Source organism: Ochotona curzoniae, unplaced genomic scaffold (assembly GCF_017591425.1).
Source record: "Ochotona curzoniae isolate NIBS_2020 unplaced genomic scaffold, NIBS_Ocur_1.0 contig_523, whole genome shotgun sequence".
Classification (NCBI taxonomy): Eukaryota; Metazoa; Chordata; class Mammalia; order Lagomorpha; family Ochotonidae; genus Ochotona; species Ochotona curzoniae.
In genome coordinates this window covers 7,270,924-7,288,645 of record NW_024466459.1, presented here as the reverse complement: position 1 = coordinate 7,288,645, position 17,722 = coordinate 7,270,924, and the positions used below count along the sequence as shown (strand labels likewise).

Here is a 17,722-nt window from a genome sequence, read left to right as displayed (position 1 = left end):
CTTGTTAGTCCCTCCGCCGTGGGCCGGGCCGTCGGCCCTTTTGGATCTGAGCTGAGAGTAAACGAGGTGTCCTGGGGGTGCCATGGTCTTTCTTTTCTCTTATAAATGCAGGTTCATGATGGCAGCTACAGAGAGGCGGTTTGTGCTACCGTTTTTTAGGCAGGCTGACCTTACACTCACTCTCTCTCCCTAACAACAATCATAGAGGGTGTGCAGTATTAGACCCACTTGGCAGATGTGGACACTGAGGTGCCAGCGGTAGCAAATGGCATCCTCAACGTGGCAGAGCTGTGGAGTGGTGGGGCTGCGATGTATGAATGTTGGAGAACAGAGGGGAACTGTGGTCTTACAGCAGGTGGGGACATATACCACCAAAATGAGTAGTTATTTCTTCATTTAGCCAATTATGACTGAAATTTCAAGAACAATAAAGTGAGGGGAAGGCAAGGGGGTCCTGGTTCCGAAACTTGGTTTTTCTTTGTTGTTGTTATTAAGATTTATTTATTTATTTTTACAAAGTCAGATATACAGAGAGGAGAGACACAGAGGAAGTTCTTCCATCCGATGATTCACTCCCCAAGTGAGCGCAACGGCCGTTGCTATGCCGATCCGAAGCTGGGAACCAGGAACCTCTTCCGGGTCTCCCACGTGGGTACAGGGTCCCAAGTCTTTGGGCCATCCTTGACTACTTTCCCAGGCCACAAGCAGGGAGCTAGATGGGAAGTGGAGCTGCTGGGGTTAGAACCGGTGCCGATATGGGATCCTGGCACATTCAAGGCGAGGACTTTAGCTGCTAGGCCACGCTGCCAGGCCCTGAAACTTGCAAACACACACACACACACACACACACACACACACACACACGTTAATTCTGACATAACTTCTTCAGAAGGAGGGGCTCAGAAACCACTCATGAGCGTAACATTTCTACCCTGGAAGTCTCAGAGTCAGATGTTTTGGCCCTTTTCAGCTCAGCCAACATGTGACCAGTTTTTTAAGGTGTGATTTCTAATTCCTGTCCAGCTAACTTTTATTGTTCCAAGCATCAGAGCTAACTGGAGCACAGAACAGTGCCTGCTCCTAAAATAACTGGGCTCACACACAAACACACACACATATCTTTTTTTTCCCCCTCTAACAGCAGCAGAAAGCCCTGAGTGTGTATGTCCTTGGTTCTCTGGCCGCTGTACGTTCTGCCTGTGCCGGTCCTGACCTCTAGTTGGAAGACATTAGCTGGAGAGGCACAGATGCAGGAAGCGACCTACTGACAACACAGTGAGTTCAGACCTCAGTATTAGGTGGAATCGTGTTATTAGACGCCAGTTGAGAAAGTATATATGGATCTGCATCAAACCTAAGAAGGGTCCCAGTTGTGTGTGGGTGTGTGTGTGTGTTTTAAATTACTGTTTGCTTATTCCAAAGGCAGAATGAGACACAGAAAGAGATCTTCCATCTGTTTCTTTCCTCCCAAATGTCCACAGTGACTGGGGCTGGTCAGCCGAAGCCCAGGGTCAGGACCTTCATCTGGATCTCTCACATTGGTGGCAGGACTCCCAGTGCGTGGCCCACCCTTGCTTGTCTGCCAAGCTCATTAGCAGAGTAGCTGGCACTCTAGCTGGTTCTCTGAAACTGGGTGCTGGCATGGCGAGCGGTGGTTTAGTTTGCTGTGCCACTGTGCTGGCCCCGTTCCAGTTTAGCTTTGTTTTGTTCCATTTGTTACCGTGGGAACCAGTGTTGTGGTGTTGTGGTGTAGTGTTACATTCGGCAACGCCAGCATCCCATAGGAGCACGGTTCGTGTCCTGACTTCTCCATTTCTGATCCAGCCCCCTGCTAACAATGGTTTGAGAAAAGCTGTTGAAGTTGGTCCAAGTGTTTGGGCACCTGCACCCTTATGGGAGACCTAGAAGAGGCTCCTGGCTCCTGACTTCTGCCTGGCCCAGCTCTGGCCGCTGTGGCTTCTGAGGAGTCAACCACTAGATGGAAGAGCTCTCCTTCTCTCCCTCTTCCTATAACTCTTCCAAAATAAATCAATACCTCTTGCTCCTCTGGGTAAATGCATTTGTTCCTCGCTCACGGACATTCTTACTGTGAGCCATTGGGCTGTGCTGTCCCGGAAGCTCTGACTTGGATTGACACTGGCCCGGGAGTTAGCCGCTCTGTCCTCCGACTCGCCCACCCACAGGGCATGAGTGAGCACTTAGGTGGGCTGAGTCTGAGGCTGTGGCTGCCCTGGGGGAGCATTGAGGCCCAAAGGTGCTCCGAAGTTCCGTCAGTCTGGCTAGCTGACTGTCAGAAGCAGCTAAAACTGGCAGAGGTTACAGCCTCTCCCAGAGCTGCGCGGGAAAGCGAAGGTCAAGGCGACCCAAGAAGGCCACACCGACAGTGCGTTTGCTGAATTGAATCATTCCAAAGGTAGTGAAAGAGCTGCTGTAAATTTAATGCCGGCTGATTTGCTGAAGACGTGGTTGTCTGGGGATGTAAAACTCCCCTCGCAGGGCTGCTGGCCTGCTCCTTTGCTGCTCCCTGTATCTCAGCTCCGTGCGGGCCTGGCCGTGCTTCCGTATCCCTCCTCTCCAGCTGGCGAGTCCTGGCGGAAGGCAGAGCCTGCCTTGCGGGTGGACGGCTCATTGCCTTGGTCTCTCACTCTTCCAGGTCATGCTGGTCCTCGTGGCAGGTGGCCCAGCAGTTCCAGCAGGGAGAGCAGCTAAGCTGGGGGTTTCATTCTAAGCCATGGATGCAGAGATCCTGTCTGGGTGCTGGATGGCTTGGCACTGGGTGACCCCATGGCATCCTGCTCCCTTCTGGTGAATGCGTACGTGTCTGATAAACCCTCCCTTCTGTCCCGCATGCCAGATAACATCTCAGCTCCCAGCCTCCTCTTCACAAAGACAGAAGTGAAAGCTCTCGTTATTGTTACCTCCAACAAGTCTGCTGTGTTTTCCAGCTTCCCCACCCCCTCCACAAACCAAGCACAGAAGCCCACTCACTAAGAAATGTCCGTGGAATTTCAGTTGGGGGGCCCTTGGTTAATTAAGCCCTTTTTTTGTTCTAAACTTTTCCCCTCCTATATGTGGCCCCGGGCCAGAGTGTTATTGTGATTGTAGTTTACAGGATGGAATTCTATTGACACATCCTGGCAATGGGTACACTCTCCTGCTGGTGGCCACTGACAGTTTCTACTGGCACTGTTGAGTTTGGATCCCTGGGTGACCAACTCCCAGGATGAGAGCAGGAGTAAGAGATACAAAGAGAAAGAATGAAGGAAAAAGAACTTGTCTTGGCGTCGGGGAAGTACTTTTTCTTCCTGTTTCTGTTGGTGCTCCCAGCTGTCTTATCAGCTCCTGTGGTCACCCATGCTCCCTGTAACAAAAGAGGGGTTTGATCCCTACCATGCCTTTCCCCCTTCTTTTCTGAAACCGCTTGCCTCTCCCACTGTGTGTTTGGAAAAGCGTCGTGTGTGGCCTCAGGTGCTCAGCTCTGAGGGCCAAATGTGGCCCTGCCCACTGCCTCGGTCCCCTTACCGGGCTGTGCTAGCTGGCCTCAAATCTTTTAGGGGCAAAGGAAGGACCTTGGGGTGTGTGGAGGCAGTGCATGGCTTGCACGGCAGGTTCCCAGACCTTTCTTCCAAAGATTCTGATGTGGTAGCTGTGAGCGTGGCAGTGGGGGGAGCGGCCAGCGGCCAGGAACCGAGTTGCTACCACGTCATTGCAGCAGTGCTTGCACCCCCACACTCTGGCATGCAGGCTGGCACAGGGTGTTTGCTCATGAGCCACAGGACAGCTCAGTTCATGTCTGCAGCACCCTGTGGTGCAGCGGGTTAAGCCACAGCCCACATCGGTGCGCCTGTCTCAAGTCCTGGCTGCTCTGCACTTGTTCCCATCCAGCTTCCTGCATAGGCCCCGGAGGCAGCGACGATGGCCCGAGGAGCGAGGCCCCTGCCGTCCAGTGCAAGACATCCAGGGAGGCTGTGGCAGCTGACTCCGGCTGGGTCTAGCCCTGGCACTGTGGGCTCTGGGGGGTGAGCCAGCACATGAAAGGGCTGCACCTCTCTCCTCCCTCCTTCCCCTGTTCCTCCCACTTCCCCCCTTCCCTCTCTGAAAAGACATGGACATCTGGGCACAGGCCACCACCTGAGGTAGGTGGCGTTCTCCTTCTTAGCTCCTCCTCAGCCCGGTCGTGCACAGTGGTGAGTGAAGCCACCAGCTCTGGTCCTGCAGAGGAAGGTTGGGGGGCCCTTGGCAAAAATTTGTAGAAATACAAGAGGACAGTTGGCCTCTGCCAGGAGCCCTGTGCCCAGCGCTGTGGCAGTCTGTCTCCCAGGGGCCCTTCACTGACCAAGCGGATTCAGGTGTACAAGGAAGCACGGAGCATGGCGCCCACCATGGATTCATCAGGAGTACACGGTTGCCTACAGAGCGGCTGTCTGCCCCTTTAAAGTCGGTGAGCTGGCCCGGAAAGCAGACTTTTCCTTTTGTAAGAGCAGAAATAGCCTGACTTCTGGATTTGGACCGGGGGACATTCAGTGGGCGGTTTGCCTAATGGATGAGAAATCTTTGGCTAATAGTGAAGCCAGCTCCTCTTGTCATGTGCATTTAATTTGCACCAATTACACAGATCTATTTGTATCTGTGTTGTCGCTAAGCAATCGCTTATTCATAAGCATCCAAGGTAGGGCTGGGATGACTAACAGGTGCCTGGAAAAACACGGCCGACTGTGATGACCATCCACTCGGGCCCTGCACGCAGCAGCGGTTGACCTCTGTGAATCAGGTGGCTTGCGATTGTCAGAGCGCTCAGTGGAAAGAGCCGTTACAGCTGGAGAGGGGGCACACGCAGTTATGACCGTGGGTGTCGAAGGCCGAGTGTTTCTCAGCCCCGGATGTGAGTAGCTGAACGTGATAAGCGATGTCAGCCCAGGCTCCGGTGGGATCGCTCCCCGATCGGCGTCACGCAAGCCCAGGCGGAGTAGCCTGCATGGTTCTTCCCAGAGATGGGGCGTGCCCGGCGTCAGAACTGGGCGCAGCCTGAGTGGCTCGAGCAGCCCAATCTTGCCCAGCTGCCAGGGCCAGGCTCCCGAGTCAAACTTGCATTTTAGATAGCAATGAATATATCTGTGCAACATGTGGGATACGCTTCTGAACAGCGTTCTGTGTTATCTGAGATTCATAACTAGCTGGGTAGCCAGGTACACATTTTTAGTTTATTTGTATTCATTCATTTGAGAGGCAGAGGGAGCAGGCAGTCATCTTATGGCTCATTCCTCAGACGCCCCACGAGGCCCAGGCCTCAGTCAGGAATGCAGTCTAGGTTTCTTCCATGACTGGCAGGAGCTCACCAACTTGGAGCCATCACGGGCCAACCTGGGTCTGCATGAGCAGGAAGCGGAATCAGGAGGCAGAGCTGGGCAGCAAGGCACTGTGATGTGGGCCTCAGGTGCCTGCACCCCCGGGGGCTGAAGACCCACTCCCACTCTGCCCTGTCGTTGGCTACGTCTGACATCTCCAGCAAGGTTCACCACAGACTGTTTCTGCCAGGTGGCCCCATTTGACAAAATCCCCGTGTTGCTTCTAAGAGCCCTAAGGCTGGGGAGGGCTGTGGGGGCGGGGAGAGACACGCCCTCCGCGCTGTGGGCGGGACAGCATCAAGTGCCAATGCTGAGAGTTGCTGACCTGAGAAAACGTTCGCGTAGCGTCACGGGCAAAGCGGACTGCGCTTTCCCAAAAGGCATTCAGAGGTGTCGGGGAATCACAGGCAAGGAACCGCCCGCCGCCAGCGTGGCCAGGGGGACGCGCGTCTCTCGAGCTGTCACACCTGCTGCCCCCGCCGGGTCTCCAGGTCTCCTTAGTGGGCAAATTACCCCTGCCGGCGAGGAGTTAATCACATTGTCACTGCTGCAGAGGCCTCCTCAGGCCGAGGAGAGAAACCTGCCTGGGCCCCGAGGAGGTACAAACTCGCTTGAGGACAGAGAGCTGGAGCCGGACAGAAATGTCATTTCCCCCACAAATGAATGCATTCACTATGAGATATGAGACTGCCTTAGGGCTGACGAGGAAATCGGAGGACCCGGCTGCCAGGTGCGTGGGTCAGCACAGCCCTGTCGGAAGCAAACTTCTGGGAACTTTGGATTTATGCAAGCTTTTGCCGTGCTGTGAGAAAATGACATTTGGAAGCCGCTCGAGCGTGCAGGGATATGAGGACAGAAGTGGTACTGCACCTGCTCGCATGTTCCAAAGGGCACTTCATCCAGTGGGGGTGAGATTCCCGTCTTGTGTTTAGTGGGAAGGAAAAGCCGCTAACCATTGCATAACCTGGTGCCTCTCAACCGGGTAACCCCCCCGTCAGAAAGTGCAGAAGGAGACACACCAGCTCCTCTTCCGATGTTTTAGGTGGCGTGTGTCTGCGTGCTTCTTCGGGTTTTCCCAGGTGGATACAGCGAAGAGGTCCTTAGCAGGGAGCTGGGTGCATGCTCACGGGGCCGAGGGGCAGATCAGCTGGCCCGCCCCGCCTCAGCGCTTGAGGCCCATGGCACTTACTACGCTGCTGAGTGTTCTGCTGGCGGTTTGATGCCAGGCAGGACGCTTGTGACCGCGTGCTGGCACCGCAGAGGGCTCTGCGGGACGTGAGACTGCTGGCTGGAGACTTGGGAGCTGAGGGAACCCTGCAGTACAGGCACCGACAGCATCTTCTCCAGCGTCTCTCCTGCCAAATGATTGACTGCAAGTATCTATGGCAAGTCTCCATGGGGCCAAAGATGGTTTTCAAAGGAAAGACACTGAAGACCCTTTCAACTGCTAAAGACTTTGGACTCCCGGAGTTCCAAAACCAAGAACCAGCTCCTGCTGTTTCTCCCCCTGACTTCAGCAACAGAAGTTTCCCAAGTTGGGTGTCCATCACAGATAGGAGGGAACAGAAAGAGTGCGCCGCCGTGTGGCAGGAGGGGAGAACTACACTTTATCTCTCCTGGAGAAAAAATGACCCAATTGAGATGAAAAAAGAAATGGTTTTGCAAACAAAGGCCCAGAACTAAGCAGCATTACCCAGGGTTATTAAAAACTTGATATCACAGGTATCTGGGTTTAAGTTTGTCTCTGGCTCCTAGCTCCAGCTATTGCAGATCATGTTGGCTTAAGAAATATGAAACTGTACATTAAATTGTGTGAGAGTACCTAAAAAAAAAAAATCTGTGGAACATAGAATTAAAATTAAGTTCACTTTGGTGCAGAATCTTTCTGGAAAGCCATGCATATGAAGGGGTTCTGTAACACATTCGCAGAAAAGTCATATGGGGGGGGGGGAAGAAACAACAACAACAAAAATGAGCCATGGATTTGAAAGAAGCTTTGCACCAAAGCAGACTTCCTCTTTCCGTTTTCCTGTGGGCCAGGCATCCTGCCGAGTGCCTTCTGTCTTCCGTGGTTCTGCACTCTGGGACATGCGCCTTGGCGGGGGGGTGTTTCCACGGTGTGAGAGCAGTGGGCAGACTGGAGACCGATGTGATGGCGTGGGGACAGTCACCACCACCCTCCCGGCCGGGTGTCTCCTTGTCGGAACCACGGGAACAGTGGGGGTGGGGGGCTCTGGGCTGAGTTTGCAGGTGACTCTTCAGAAGCCCCACACCCAGCCCTGCCTGGGAATCTCGGTTTCTCAGGTGCCCAGCGGACACTCACCAATGCTCGGCAAATATTTCACAGGCCGACACAGCACCGATTATATAAGGGAGATGGTTCATTTCCCAGGGACGGTGGCAAGCGTTGTGGCCACTCGGGTTTGTCATTGAGTCCTTCCCTGCCCCCCGATCCTGCTGACCCTCTGGCAGTCGTGTCAGATGGTCGTCTTCTCGTCCCCTCCCGATGGATCCTGTCCACGCACCTGCCCTGTGTGGTGGAGCCATGGCTACTTTTCATCCGATGCTTTGTAATAAGGTTTAGAAAGCAAGTGTTTTTGCCAGAGGTTTGCGGATTTGGCCCTGTGTGTGCTGACCCAAGCCAGTCATCTCCAGTGACACTTCAGGGGTGCTGGTAATGCTGTGCTGTGGCTGGCAACTGTTCCTTAGTGTGGTGAAACTCATGGTGGTGCTAGGGGGGCCATGATTCCGTCATCAGGCCTGCAGCAGCTTGGCCTGTCTCATGCAGTGTCACAGGGACCCCAGATGTCCTGTGTTCCTCCCCTTCCCTCCCCTCTGCTCCTCTCCCCTTCCCTCCCCTCCCTTCCCTTCCTCTCCCCTCCCCTCCTCTCCCCTCTCTTGTTCTTCCTTCTCCTCCACGATTGCTGTCCCATTTCTCTCCCCCTCCGTCCTGAGCGCTTTGGTTCCAGGCATGGCTTTGCTAAGTGTTTCCTGCCAAGAGCTGCTTTACCCTAAGCAGCTGCTTCTCCCTTCTTCAGCTGCAGTGATCACATAGTACTCTGAGTCTCCGCCTGCAGCGCTGGCGTCCACAGGGTCACCACGTTTTGGTTCCATCTGCTCCACCTCTGATCCAGCTCCTTGTTTATGGCCTGGGAAAGCAGCAAAGGATGACCCAAGTGCTTGGGGCCCTGCACCCGCCTGGGAGGCCTGGAAGAAGCTCCTGACTTTGGATTGCTGCATTTTAGGAGAATCAGTGGATAGAAGATTGTCTCTCCTCTTTCCTTTTCAAATAAAAATAAAAATCTGAACAAGAAGAAACGGTCTTCTCAGGTGTGTCTGCAGACACTGATTCTTGCTGCCTGACTTGCTCCTTGTGTCAGGGAGCGCCCAGCGGCCCCTCTCTGCTGCCTTCTCATTGTCATGGCCATGTCTTCCTGGTAGCAGAGATGGCTGACGGGGAGGTTCTCGTCTTGATGCAAGCTAAAATTCAGGCATGACACAGACAGGAGTGCTGAACAAGGAAGCACGCTTGAATGGGGTAGGGCATCCCACCTACTCCTAGCTCTTGTGGTGGGCAGTGCGGGAGCGCAGGCCAGCGGGTGAGTTCTTGCGGTGGGCAGTGCTGTAGCGAGGCCAGTGGGTGAGTTCTTGCGGTGGGCAGTGCTGTAGCGCAGGCCAGCGGGTGAGTTCTTGCGCATGGGCAGTGCGGGAGCGCAGGCCAGCGGGTGAGTTCTTGCGCATGGGCAGTGTCAGAGTGCAGCCAGCGGGTGAGTTCTTGCGCATGGGCAGTGCGGGAGTGCAGGCTAGTGGGTGAGTTCTTGCGCATGGGCAGTGCTGTAGAGCAGGGCTCCCCCAGGGCCGCAGGAAGCCGCTCGTTCCTTTCCATGAGTACTTTCTTTTCCTTCCCTCTCTCACATGCCAAGTAATTTCTAACTCTTTGCCCAGTGCTCCCACCTTTTCAGGTGAGCAGATTGGCCATCCAGGTCCCCACTCACCCCGCCTCCCGTCCCAGGCAACCACAGGTCCCTGATTGAGCACGAGACCTCTTCCGAGGATCCGGGTTGATCCCTGTGTCCGGCATGGCCGTGCAAGCTGTGGCGACCCCTCTGCCTCTCTGTCCCTCCATGTCCTCATGTGTTGAAGGGCAGCAGTAACCTTGTTTCTTTTGTAAAGGCAAAGGATCCAATTGCCGCAGCCTCTCCCATCTTGGGCACTGTCACGGGCTGGCTGGTGGTGGTGGCATCGGGGCAGGGGAGTTTGGCACCTTGGTGCGTCTTCTGCAGGCCACAGTATGCTGGGCAGTACTATGCCCAGTGGTGTGGGGACATGGCTGCCTGCCAGGAGGGGCCATCAGACGTGTGGCTCAGGGCATGGCGTCCCCTCTGCCATGTGTGTTTGTGCTGATCTGTGTTCAGGGGCGGGCTCGTAGTGGCTGTTACCAGATGGCTTGTTCAGCTTCCACAAGTACGCCCGGCATTCACATGCTCCCACACCCATGCTGGATGCTGAGGCCAGGCAGGCGTCTTTCTGGCTGCTGACACCTCTTTACACATCTCCCTGCTGAAACTACATGCAGGCATGGGGGGGGGTTCTCCAGCATCTCTGTTACTCCCTGCATCTGTGGCAGATTCCGGCTGGACCCTCTTGTGCCCTTGGCAAAGATAATTGCAACCTTCAGTGCTTGCTTGTTACAGAGCATGCGTTCCTGCGCCTTGGGCTTGAAGGAGTTCGTCGTGTCTTCCCTCTCTGTCCTGCCCTGGAACGCACGTCTGTGCTGTAGGCACTGTGACATAGCAGGTAAAGCTGCCACCCGCAATGCTGGCATTCCATGTGAGGGCTAATTAGTGTCTTGGCTATCCTGCTTTCCATCCAGTTAATGGCCTGGAAAAAGCAACAGAGGATGGCTTGAGTGTTTGTGCCCCGTCAGTCATGTGGGAGACCTGGAAGAAGCTGCTGGGTTCAGCGTGGCCCAGCCCTGTTGCAGCCATCTAGGGAATTAACTAGCAGATAGAAAGTTTTGCTGTCTCTCTCTCTCCCTCTCTCTGTATAACTCTTTCAAATAAAGAAATAAATCTTAATAAAAGAAAAAGCCTTCTGCAATCTGTAAAAGGAGACATTTTAGGGAGAACTTACCAGCTCTCACTGGAGGATATGTAGGCCAGGCGCGTGTGTTCACGGGTGAGCGAGGAACTGGAAGATCCCACTGACAAAGCCAGAAGAGGCTTCGCACCTCTGCCCCAGCCCAGGGTAGCTCACGGACAGTGCCAGAAACTGCCCCCTAGGCCTTCAGCAGCCGTCTGTCCAGTTCCATACCTGGCCCAGGCATGCAGCTGAGGTCATGTAGACAGTGCCAGTCTACTGAGCATGCTCCACATGCGTGCAGAATCGCAAAGCTTGTCCAGCATCTCAGGACGGCACTGCGGTGCAAGACACCCACTCCACAGTGGCATCCTGCGTGGGTTCAGGCCTGAGTCTCAGCTGCTCCAATTCTGATCCAGCTTTCTGCTGATGCACCTAGAAAAGCAGCAGCCGATGGCTCCGCTATCCATGTGGGAGATCCAAATGGAGTTTCTAGTGCCTAGATTCAACCTGGCCCAGCTTTGGCCAGTGAGGCCATTTGGGAAGTAAACCAAAGGATGAAAGATTCTCTCTCTCTCTCTCTCTTTCTCTCTCTCTTTCTCTCTTTCTCTCTAAAAGGACTGTCACATAGTGATGAAACACACACACACGGACATATACACAGATTGCACAGGTGCATGCGCACTTGTAGCTACTTCCTCCCAAGGGACCCAAGAGCCAGCAGTTAGCAAGAGGAAGCTGCTGGGGCACCATGGAGGAGCGAGTGGGCCTGCCCTGGCACCTTTCCACTCTCCCAGCCAGAGGAGCGAGTGGGCCTGCCCTGGCACCTTTCCACTCTCCCGGCTGTACTTGTTGGATCAAGGAAGCAAACATGCAGCGGGGTGGGGGGTCAAAGAAGAGGTCTTCCTGTGTTTCTGATATCTAAGCAATATTCCACTCTGAGGGCTCACCTGCCAGGGAATTAAGGAAACCATGAGATTTGTGGAGAACATAGGATATTGTGGTGTCTTGATGGGAGCACCCAAGAATCTGGCTGGACAAAAACCTGGCCCCAAGAATGACATGATTCAGAAACAAATCAAGGAGGGGATTTCTTGAAGGGGCGTCAGCTCCCGACAGCCAAGGGCTGAGTGTTCGAGGTTTTTCTTGAGTGTTCTGTGACACCTGTGGTGTGCCGCCGCCTCTGGCCCTCTGGCTGCAAGTGTCTGTCTCTGGTTGCTGATGGGCGTCCACTTTGTCTCTGCAGTATTGCATCCCTTGCTGCCTTCTGGCCCGGCTGTTTTGACATCAGGCGACATTTCACGTTGTGTGCCCAGCCCCAGTCACCCAGTGTCCCCTGGAAGCCAGGTGGCCATGCCTTGCATCCGGTTGGTGTCCTTGTGTCTGTGTGACACAGAGAGGAGGGGCGTGGGCTGTGCTATCCTGTGGGGCTGTGACAGTAACCCCCAATGTCTTCACTGATTGTAAGCCAAGCACACTCATCACCTCACTGGACACCCCGGAAGCTCTTGGAAACAGGTGCCAGTCTTACTGCTGTGGCTTTACCCAGCATTAGCATGGAGCCCACCAGGGACCAAGTCAGGAAGCAAAGGGGCCATCAGTTCTGGAATCGGGGTTTCCAGTCGCTCCTGAGTTGCCAGGGTATCACACTCTCTTACTACCTTTGCGTGGGCACCGAATGTCTGTTCGGTGAGTATCGGTTGAATGAACGCGCAAACAGAAGGATATGCAGCCGACAGGGCTTTGTAGAACATTCCCTGTTCTTGAATCTTTCCTCTCGCTGCTGGGGAGGGGGGCGGGGCATGGGGAGAAAGAAAAACAAAGCAAGATAGCTTCCATCTGCTGATTTGCTCCCCAAATGGCTTCACTGACCAGGACTAGGTGAGGACCAAGAGCCTGGAACTCCAGGCCATCTTCTGCTTTCCCAGCTGCGTTAGCAAACTGATGCTCCAACGGGAGGCCGACATCTCAGCTGATGGCTTATCTTGCTGTGCCACGTTTTTATAACACTATCTTTCCCATCTCTTTCTTGCTCAGACAAGAGTGAAAACGGCGAGGCATACCAGCGGAAGAAGGTGGCGGCTACGGGCCTTGGAGAGGTCCCAGCGACCCTGGCGTCTTCCCGAGGGAACCTGGCACAGCCTGGCGGCAGCAGCTGGAGAAGAATCGCACTGCTCATCCTGGCCATCACCATCCATAATATCCCAGGTGAGGCCCAGACCCTCCGCCTCCTGCCTGGAGGGGGAGCCTCTCTGTCAGCATTGTCTGCCTGAAAAAGGCACGTGGGGGACTGTGACCTGGGTCGGTGGTGGAGGGGATCGAAGTCGGCTGACTTCCTCTTGGGGCTACTCGCTGTAGCTTGATCATTCTACATGGAAACGCCCCATCCCAGTTGCCTTGAGCCACTTTGCCTCTTTCTCTGTCCGAGTTTTTAGCTCCCTCTGTTCGATACCAGCTTCTCCGGCACGGCTGTGGAGGGGGACTGTCGTGAACACGGGAAGTGTCCTGTTCTGTGCAATGCCTTGTGAGAGTAGGGAATTCCGTCCTTACTGCTTGTTCGGGCGAGCATCTTTGGGAAATGTCCTCACCAACCCTTTCTGTTTGGCATTTTGAAGTGATTTGTTTTATGTCTTAGGGGCCATTTTAATTGGCATAAAAAAGGCTTAGTGATGTTTTGTTTCGAAAGTAATGTAAAGAAACAGACTTTTTTTAGTGCAGTCAGAAGACATTTAAGCATTAAAATAATCCTATGAAAATAATAAATGTCAACAAGTAAATATGTAAATATAAAAAGATTATGAAAATAAACTTATGGAAGCTGCTTTTTTTTAAAAAAAAAAAATTTACTTATTTTTATTGAAAGGCAGATCTATAGAGAGAAGGAGAGACAGAGAGAAAAATCTTCTGTCCGCTGGTTCACTCCCCAAATGGCCAGAACTGAACTGATCTGAAGCCAGGAGCCAGGCGCTTCTTCCAGGTCTGCCACATGGATGCAGGGTCCAAAGGCTTTGGGCTGTCCTTGACTACTTTCCCAAATAACAAGCAGGGAGCTGGATGGGAAATGGAACAGCTGGAATACAAACCGGCGTCGCATGGGATCCTGGCACATGTAAGGCAAGGACTCAGCTACTAGGCTACGGTACCGGGCTCTGAGAGCTGCTTCTTAGGATATGTTTTATAATTGCAGCTCTACCACTTACCAATGAATGTATCTTCCCTCCAAAAAACATATTTTGTTTGTTTGAAAGGCAGACCCAGAGGAAGAAACAGAAGGAGATCTTCCATTTGCTTGTTCACTCTACATGTGCACCGCAGCCAGGGCTGGAACAGGTTGGTGCTAGGAGCCCAGAACTCCATCTGAGATGGGGAAAGAATACTTCAGCAAGTACCCAAGTGTTGGGGTACCGTCCACTGCCTCCCAGGCGCATTAGCAGGGAGCTGGCTGGGAAGCATAGAGTAGGTGGGACTTGAACTGTATCTTTGACATGAAATACATGAACCCCAGGCAGTTGCTTAACACACTGTGTTACACGGCTTACCCCCACCCCCCATGTGTTTGTCTTAAGAAGTTGTTTCGCCTCCATGAGCCTTGGTTTTCTTATCTATGAAGTGAGGGTGATGTTACACCTGACTTGTTTTGAGTCTTCAGTAAGATGCGAAATAGACACACAGCTTTCAGGACTGCCGGGGCTTGAGAAGGCTTGGCGGAAAAGGGGGCAGCTGTCTGCATGGGCAGTTTCTCCTGCTTGCCTTCCTGGCTGTAACTTGTGCAAGCCTCGATTTTCTTAAACTGATCTGCCCATAGTTCTAGACCCTGCAGCGAGTGTTCCCAGCTGATGTGCTGTCAGTCTTGATGGACCACACGGTGACACTGCCCTGGTCCAGGAGCCAAGAGTGTGCCTGGAGGAGCTCGCGGGAGCTTTGGTGTCTGCCCTGCACAGCTCCCGTGGAGGTCACTGCGTGAACTCCTGGCGTTACTGCGATGGAAGCAGAGGGTACGGCGGGTCCGAGAATGTTCCTCCATGAAGCTTGGCATCCTTTTGCATACACAATGAGAACCATGCCATCTTTGCAGCATGGCAGATCCGGAGCTGGTGCGGTGCAGTGCTTCAGTCGTGGCGTGGTGTCTGGGTGCCTCGTTCAAGTCCTGGCTAAGCTGCTTCCGCTCAGTGGAAGGCCGGGCTGGGGGAGGGAGGAGGGTGGAGCAGGTGGTGATCCGAGTGCTTGGGTCCCTGCCCATCACATGGGAGATTTGGACAGAATTTGGGGTTCCTGGCCTGAACCCGGCCCAGCTGTGCCTGCTGAAGGCAATTGGGGCGCGAGCCAGTAGGTGGAATGATTTTTCTCTCTCACCCTCCTTCCTTCCTCCCTCCCCACTTCCTCTCTTTTCCCCCCTGCACCCATGTGGGAGACCTGGAAGAGGCTCCTGGCTGTGGATTAGTGCAGCTCCTGCCAGTACAGCTGATTGGGGAGTGAGCCAGTAGACGGAAGATCTTCTTTTCTGTCTCTCCTTCGCTCTGTATAAATCTGCCTCTCCAATAAAAATGGATCTTTTTTTTTTTTTTAAAAGAGTGAGCATTCTAACATACATCGTATTTTCCAGTACATCTTACACCCACCTGTGTCTAAGTGCTTTGTGGGCTCAGCTGTTTGTCCAGGTGCAAGTGTGTGTCCTCTTGCCGTGGGAGTCGCTACAGTGTGACCATCCACAGGCTGGCCTTCCCACATTCTCATCAGTGTCTGTTCCTCATTTTCTTCTTGACCCTTTCCCTTTTTGGCTAGGAATAAACTTTTTTAGTTCAGCTGTCTAGGGCTTCTCCTTCAGGATGTCTTGAGAATGAGTTCTGGGTTGGGCCCCCCAGTACAGAGATGGCCAAGGTGGATTCAACTTGCCGAGAGGGGCTAGTTGTACGCATTTCAAATCTCCTGAAGAGCCGGTGAAGGGCTCATCATCAGAGGGCAGAGGTACCTGTGATGTCCTTTGTCACAGGAGTGGCCATTTTCCCTCCATTAAGAAGCCCTTCCTGATCTGTCCACTGGGCTTGGAAGCAGATTCAAGGACCCTCGTCTGAGTGCTACTGTGGTGATTTGCTGTTTCCCAGGAGAACAAAAAGCCATCGGAAGACCCAGAATTCCTAGCAGTGGGCACTGAGTCCCCAGCTGTCCAGCAGTGGAACTTGCTGTCACACCCCTGTGTTGCCGTGCGCTTGCGAGAGCTGTGTCCTGGTTCGCTTGGCCAGAAGCTGCGGTGGTCTGAGTGTGATTTGTGAGTCTCTCTGCATGTCTGTGTGTTGGAGCTTGGCTCCACTGCAATGGCATTATGAGTCGGTGGACCTTTAAGATGAGAACCAGGCTAAGAGGAGGGTCCTAAGGTACCCTGCTCAGAGCAGTGCCGTTCTTGCAGGACTGGGTTAGTTCCTATGAGAGTGGACCATTGTAAGAGCAAGCCTGGCCCCTCCCTGGCTTTTTTGTAGGGTTTTATTTATTTGAAAATCAGAGTTATGAGGGGCAAGGGAGAGAGTGAACAAGAGAGAGAGAGAGAATGAATTGATTTTCCACGTGCTGGTTCACTCCTCAAATATCCACAACAGCCATGGCTGGGCCAGGATCAAGCTATGAAGCGAAGGCTCCATGCTGGTCTCCTCCTCCTGGGCAGAAGAGGCCCAAGCACTTTGGCTATCTTCAGCTGCTTGGCGAGGCACATTAGCAAGCAGCTGGATTGAAAGTGGAGTGGCCAATATTTAAACTGGTGCTCATATGGGATGCCAGCACCACAGGTGGTGGCCTGACATGCTGCCCCACAGTGTCGTCTACCTTGATCTATTTCTTGCTCTTTCATTATGTGTCAGTGCGGTTTTGAATAGATCCGTGGGTAGAGTCCTCCACGAAGTGCCCTTGCATTGGGGGTCAATCCTATATGTCTCTGGGAAAGACTGGTCCTGTCACACAGAGGGAACAGCCCATGCAGAGCCCTGGGGCTGGCACTTGTTTGGCACTGCCCAGAGCATCTGAGAGTCCAGTGTGGTGGCAGCAGGTGAATATCAGGGAGAAGCACAAGGGACTAGGAGTTCTCAGTGGCTTCCCCGGGACATGAAGGCCGTATGGAAGGTTTCACTTATGCTCTGCAGAGAAACACACGGCCTCACGGGAGCCCTCAAGGGTTTCTCTGGGTGCTGGACTGAGATTGGCCCCATGGGGAGGCCCCCATGGAGACCACTGCAGGATCCAGGTCTGAAGTGACGGCGGTCCCCGCCAGGCTGACCCTGGATGACCAGGGCTCCCGTGCTGGAGCCCCATGGGAAGCAGCGAGCCCGGAAGGAGCCAGAGGCATCGGGGCTGATGAGCCACAAGGGGGAACTTGCCCTAGACTGAGAAGGGAAGGATGTGGCTGGAGCCAGATTTCCGGGAAGCAACAGGAATGCGGGCTTAGACAGATTTGGTGGCCTTCAGGCGCTCAAGTGGAGCTGCTATTAGGTGGATAAAAGCTTTGTAGTTGACGCATGGGGTTTGGTTAGAGGTGTGCATTTGTGGCTTGTTGGCCCATGAAGGCGAGGCCAGCGACCCTGAGTAAAAAGTTACCAAGGGTCTGAATGCACAGAGCTGTGTGCCCGAAGACCTCACTGTGGCTCTCAGCCCTCGAGTCTCCAGTGTCGCCGTGAACTCGCCTGCAGTAACTTGTGCCGGCTCCAGGTCCTTTGATGAAGGCCCTGTCAAGAGCCTGCGTGCGGCTCGCTTGTCTTTGAAAAGGACTCTCCCGGAACACTCCTCCAGAGCTGATGGAAAGAGCAGCTGAGATTCCAACTTGTCAGATCAACTGTTCACAGTGACTCGGTGGATAATTGAGTTATTTGAAGCTCTGTGTGTATGTGTGTGTGTGTGTGTGTGTCTCCTTTCTGGTTCCACTTTGTCCTGGGGAAGACATTTAATTTTTTTTTTCTTTTGTAAAGTGGAAGGAAGAAGGCAGGCTTGTTACTTGTGTGTGTCCTGTGTCCCAGAGGCTTCTGGAATGCAAGGACACATCTGTAGGCACATTAGCATCTGGCTCATGTTGAAAATGCATGAGCCAAGAGCAGGTGAATTTTGAAGCTTCATGAAGGTTCATGATCCTCCTGAAGAATCCAGTAAGAGCTGTGGACCCTACCCTGCACCCGGCTCCCTCAACAAGAGAACGGTGTCTGTGCATCCTTGCCCATCCGGGTGCTGTCGTCAGATCTACAAACTGGTGGCTTAGAAACCTTGGGCATTTATTTCTCACAGTTCTGGAAGTTGCAAGTCTGGGATCAGAACCTGGTGAGATC

At 53.5% G+C, this 17,722-nt stretch overlaps 1 protein-coding gene across 3 annotated transcripts in view; it reads left to right on the top strand.

The window, feature by feature from the left end:
• SLC39A11 (solute carrier family 39 member 11) overlaps positions 1–17,722 on the top strand; it is a 282,396-nt gene that overhangs the window by 158,011 nt on the left and 106,663 nt on the right. For all 3 annotated transcript variants that reach the window (XM_040989575.1, XM_040989574.1, XM_040989576.1), the window contains exon 6: positions 12,462–12,632. In XM_040989575.1, the coding sequence (XP_040845509.1) occupies positions 12,462–12,632 (171 nt within the window). The remainder of the gene's footprint in view (positions 1–12,461; positions 12,633–17,722) is intronic.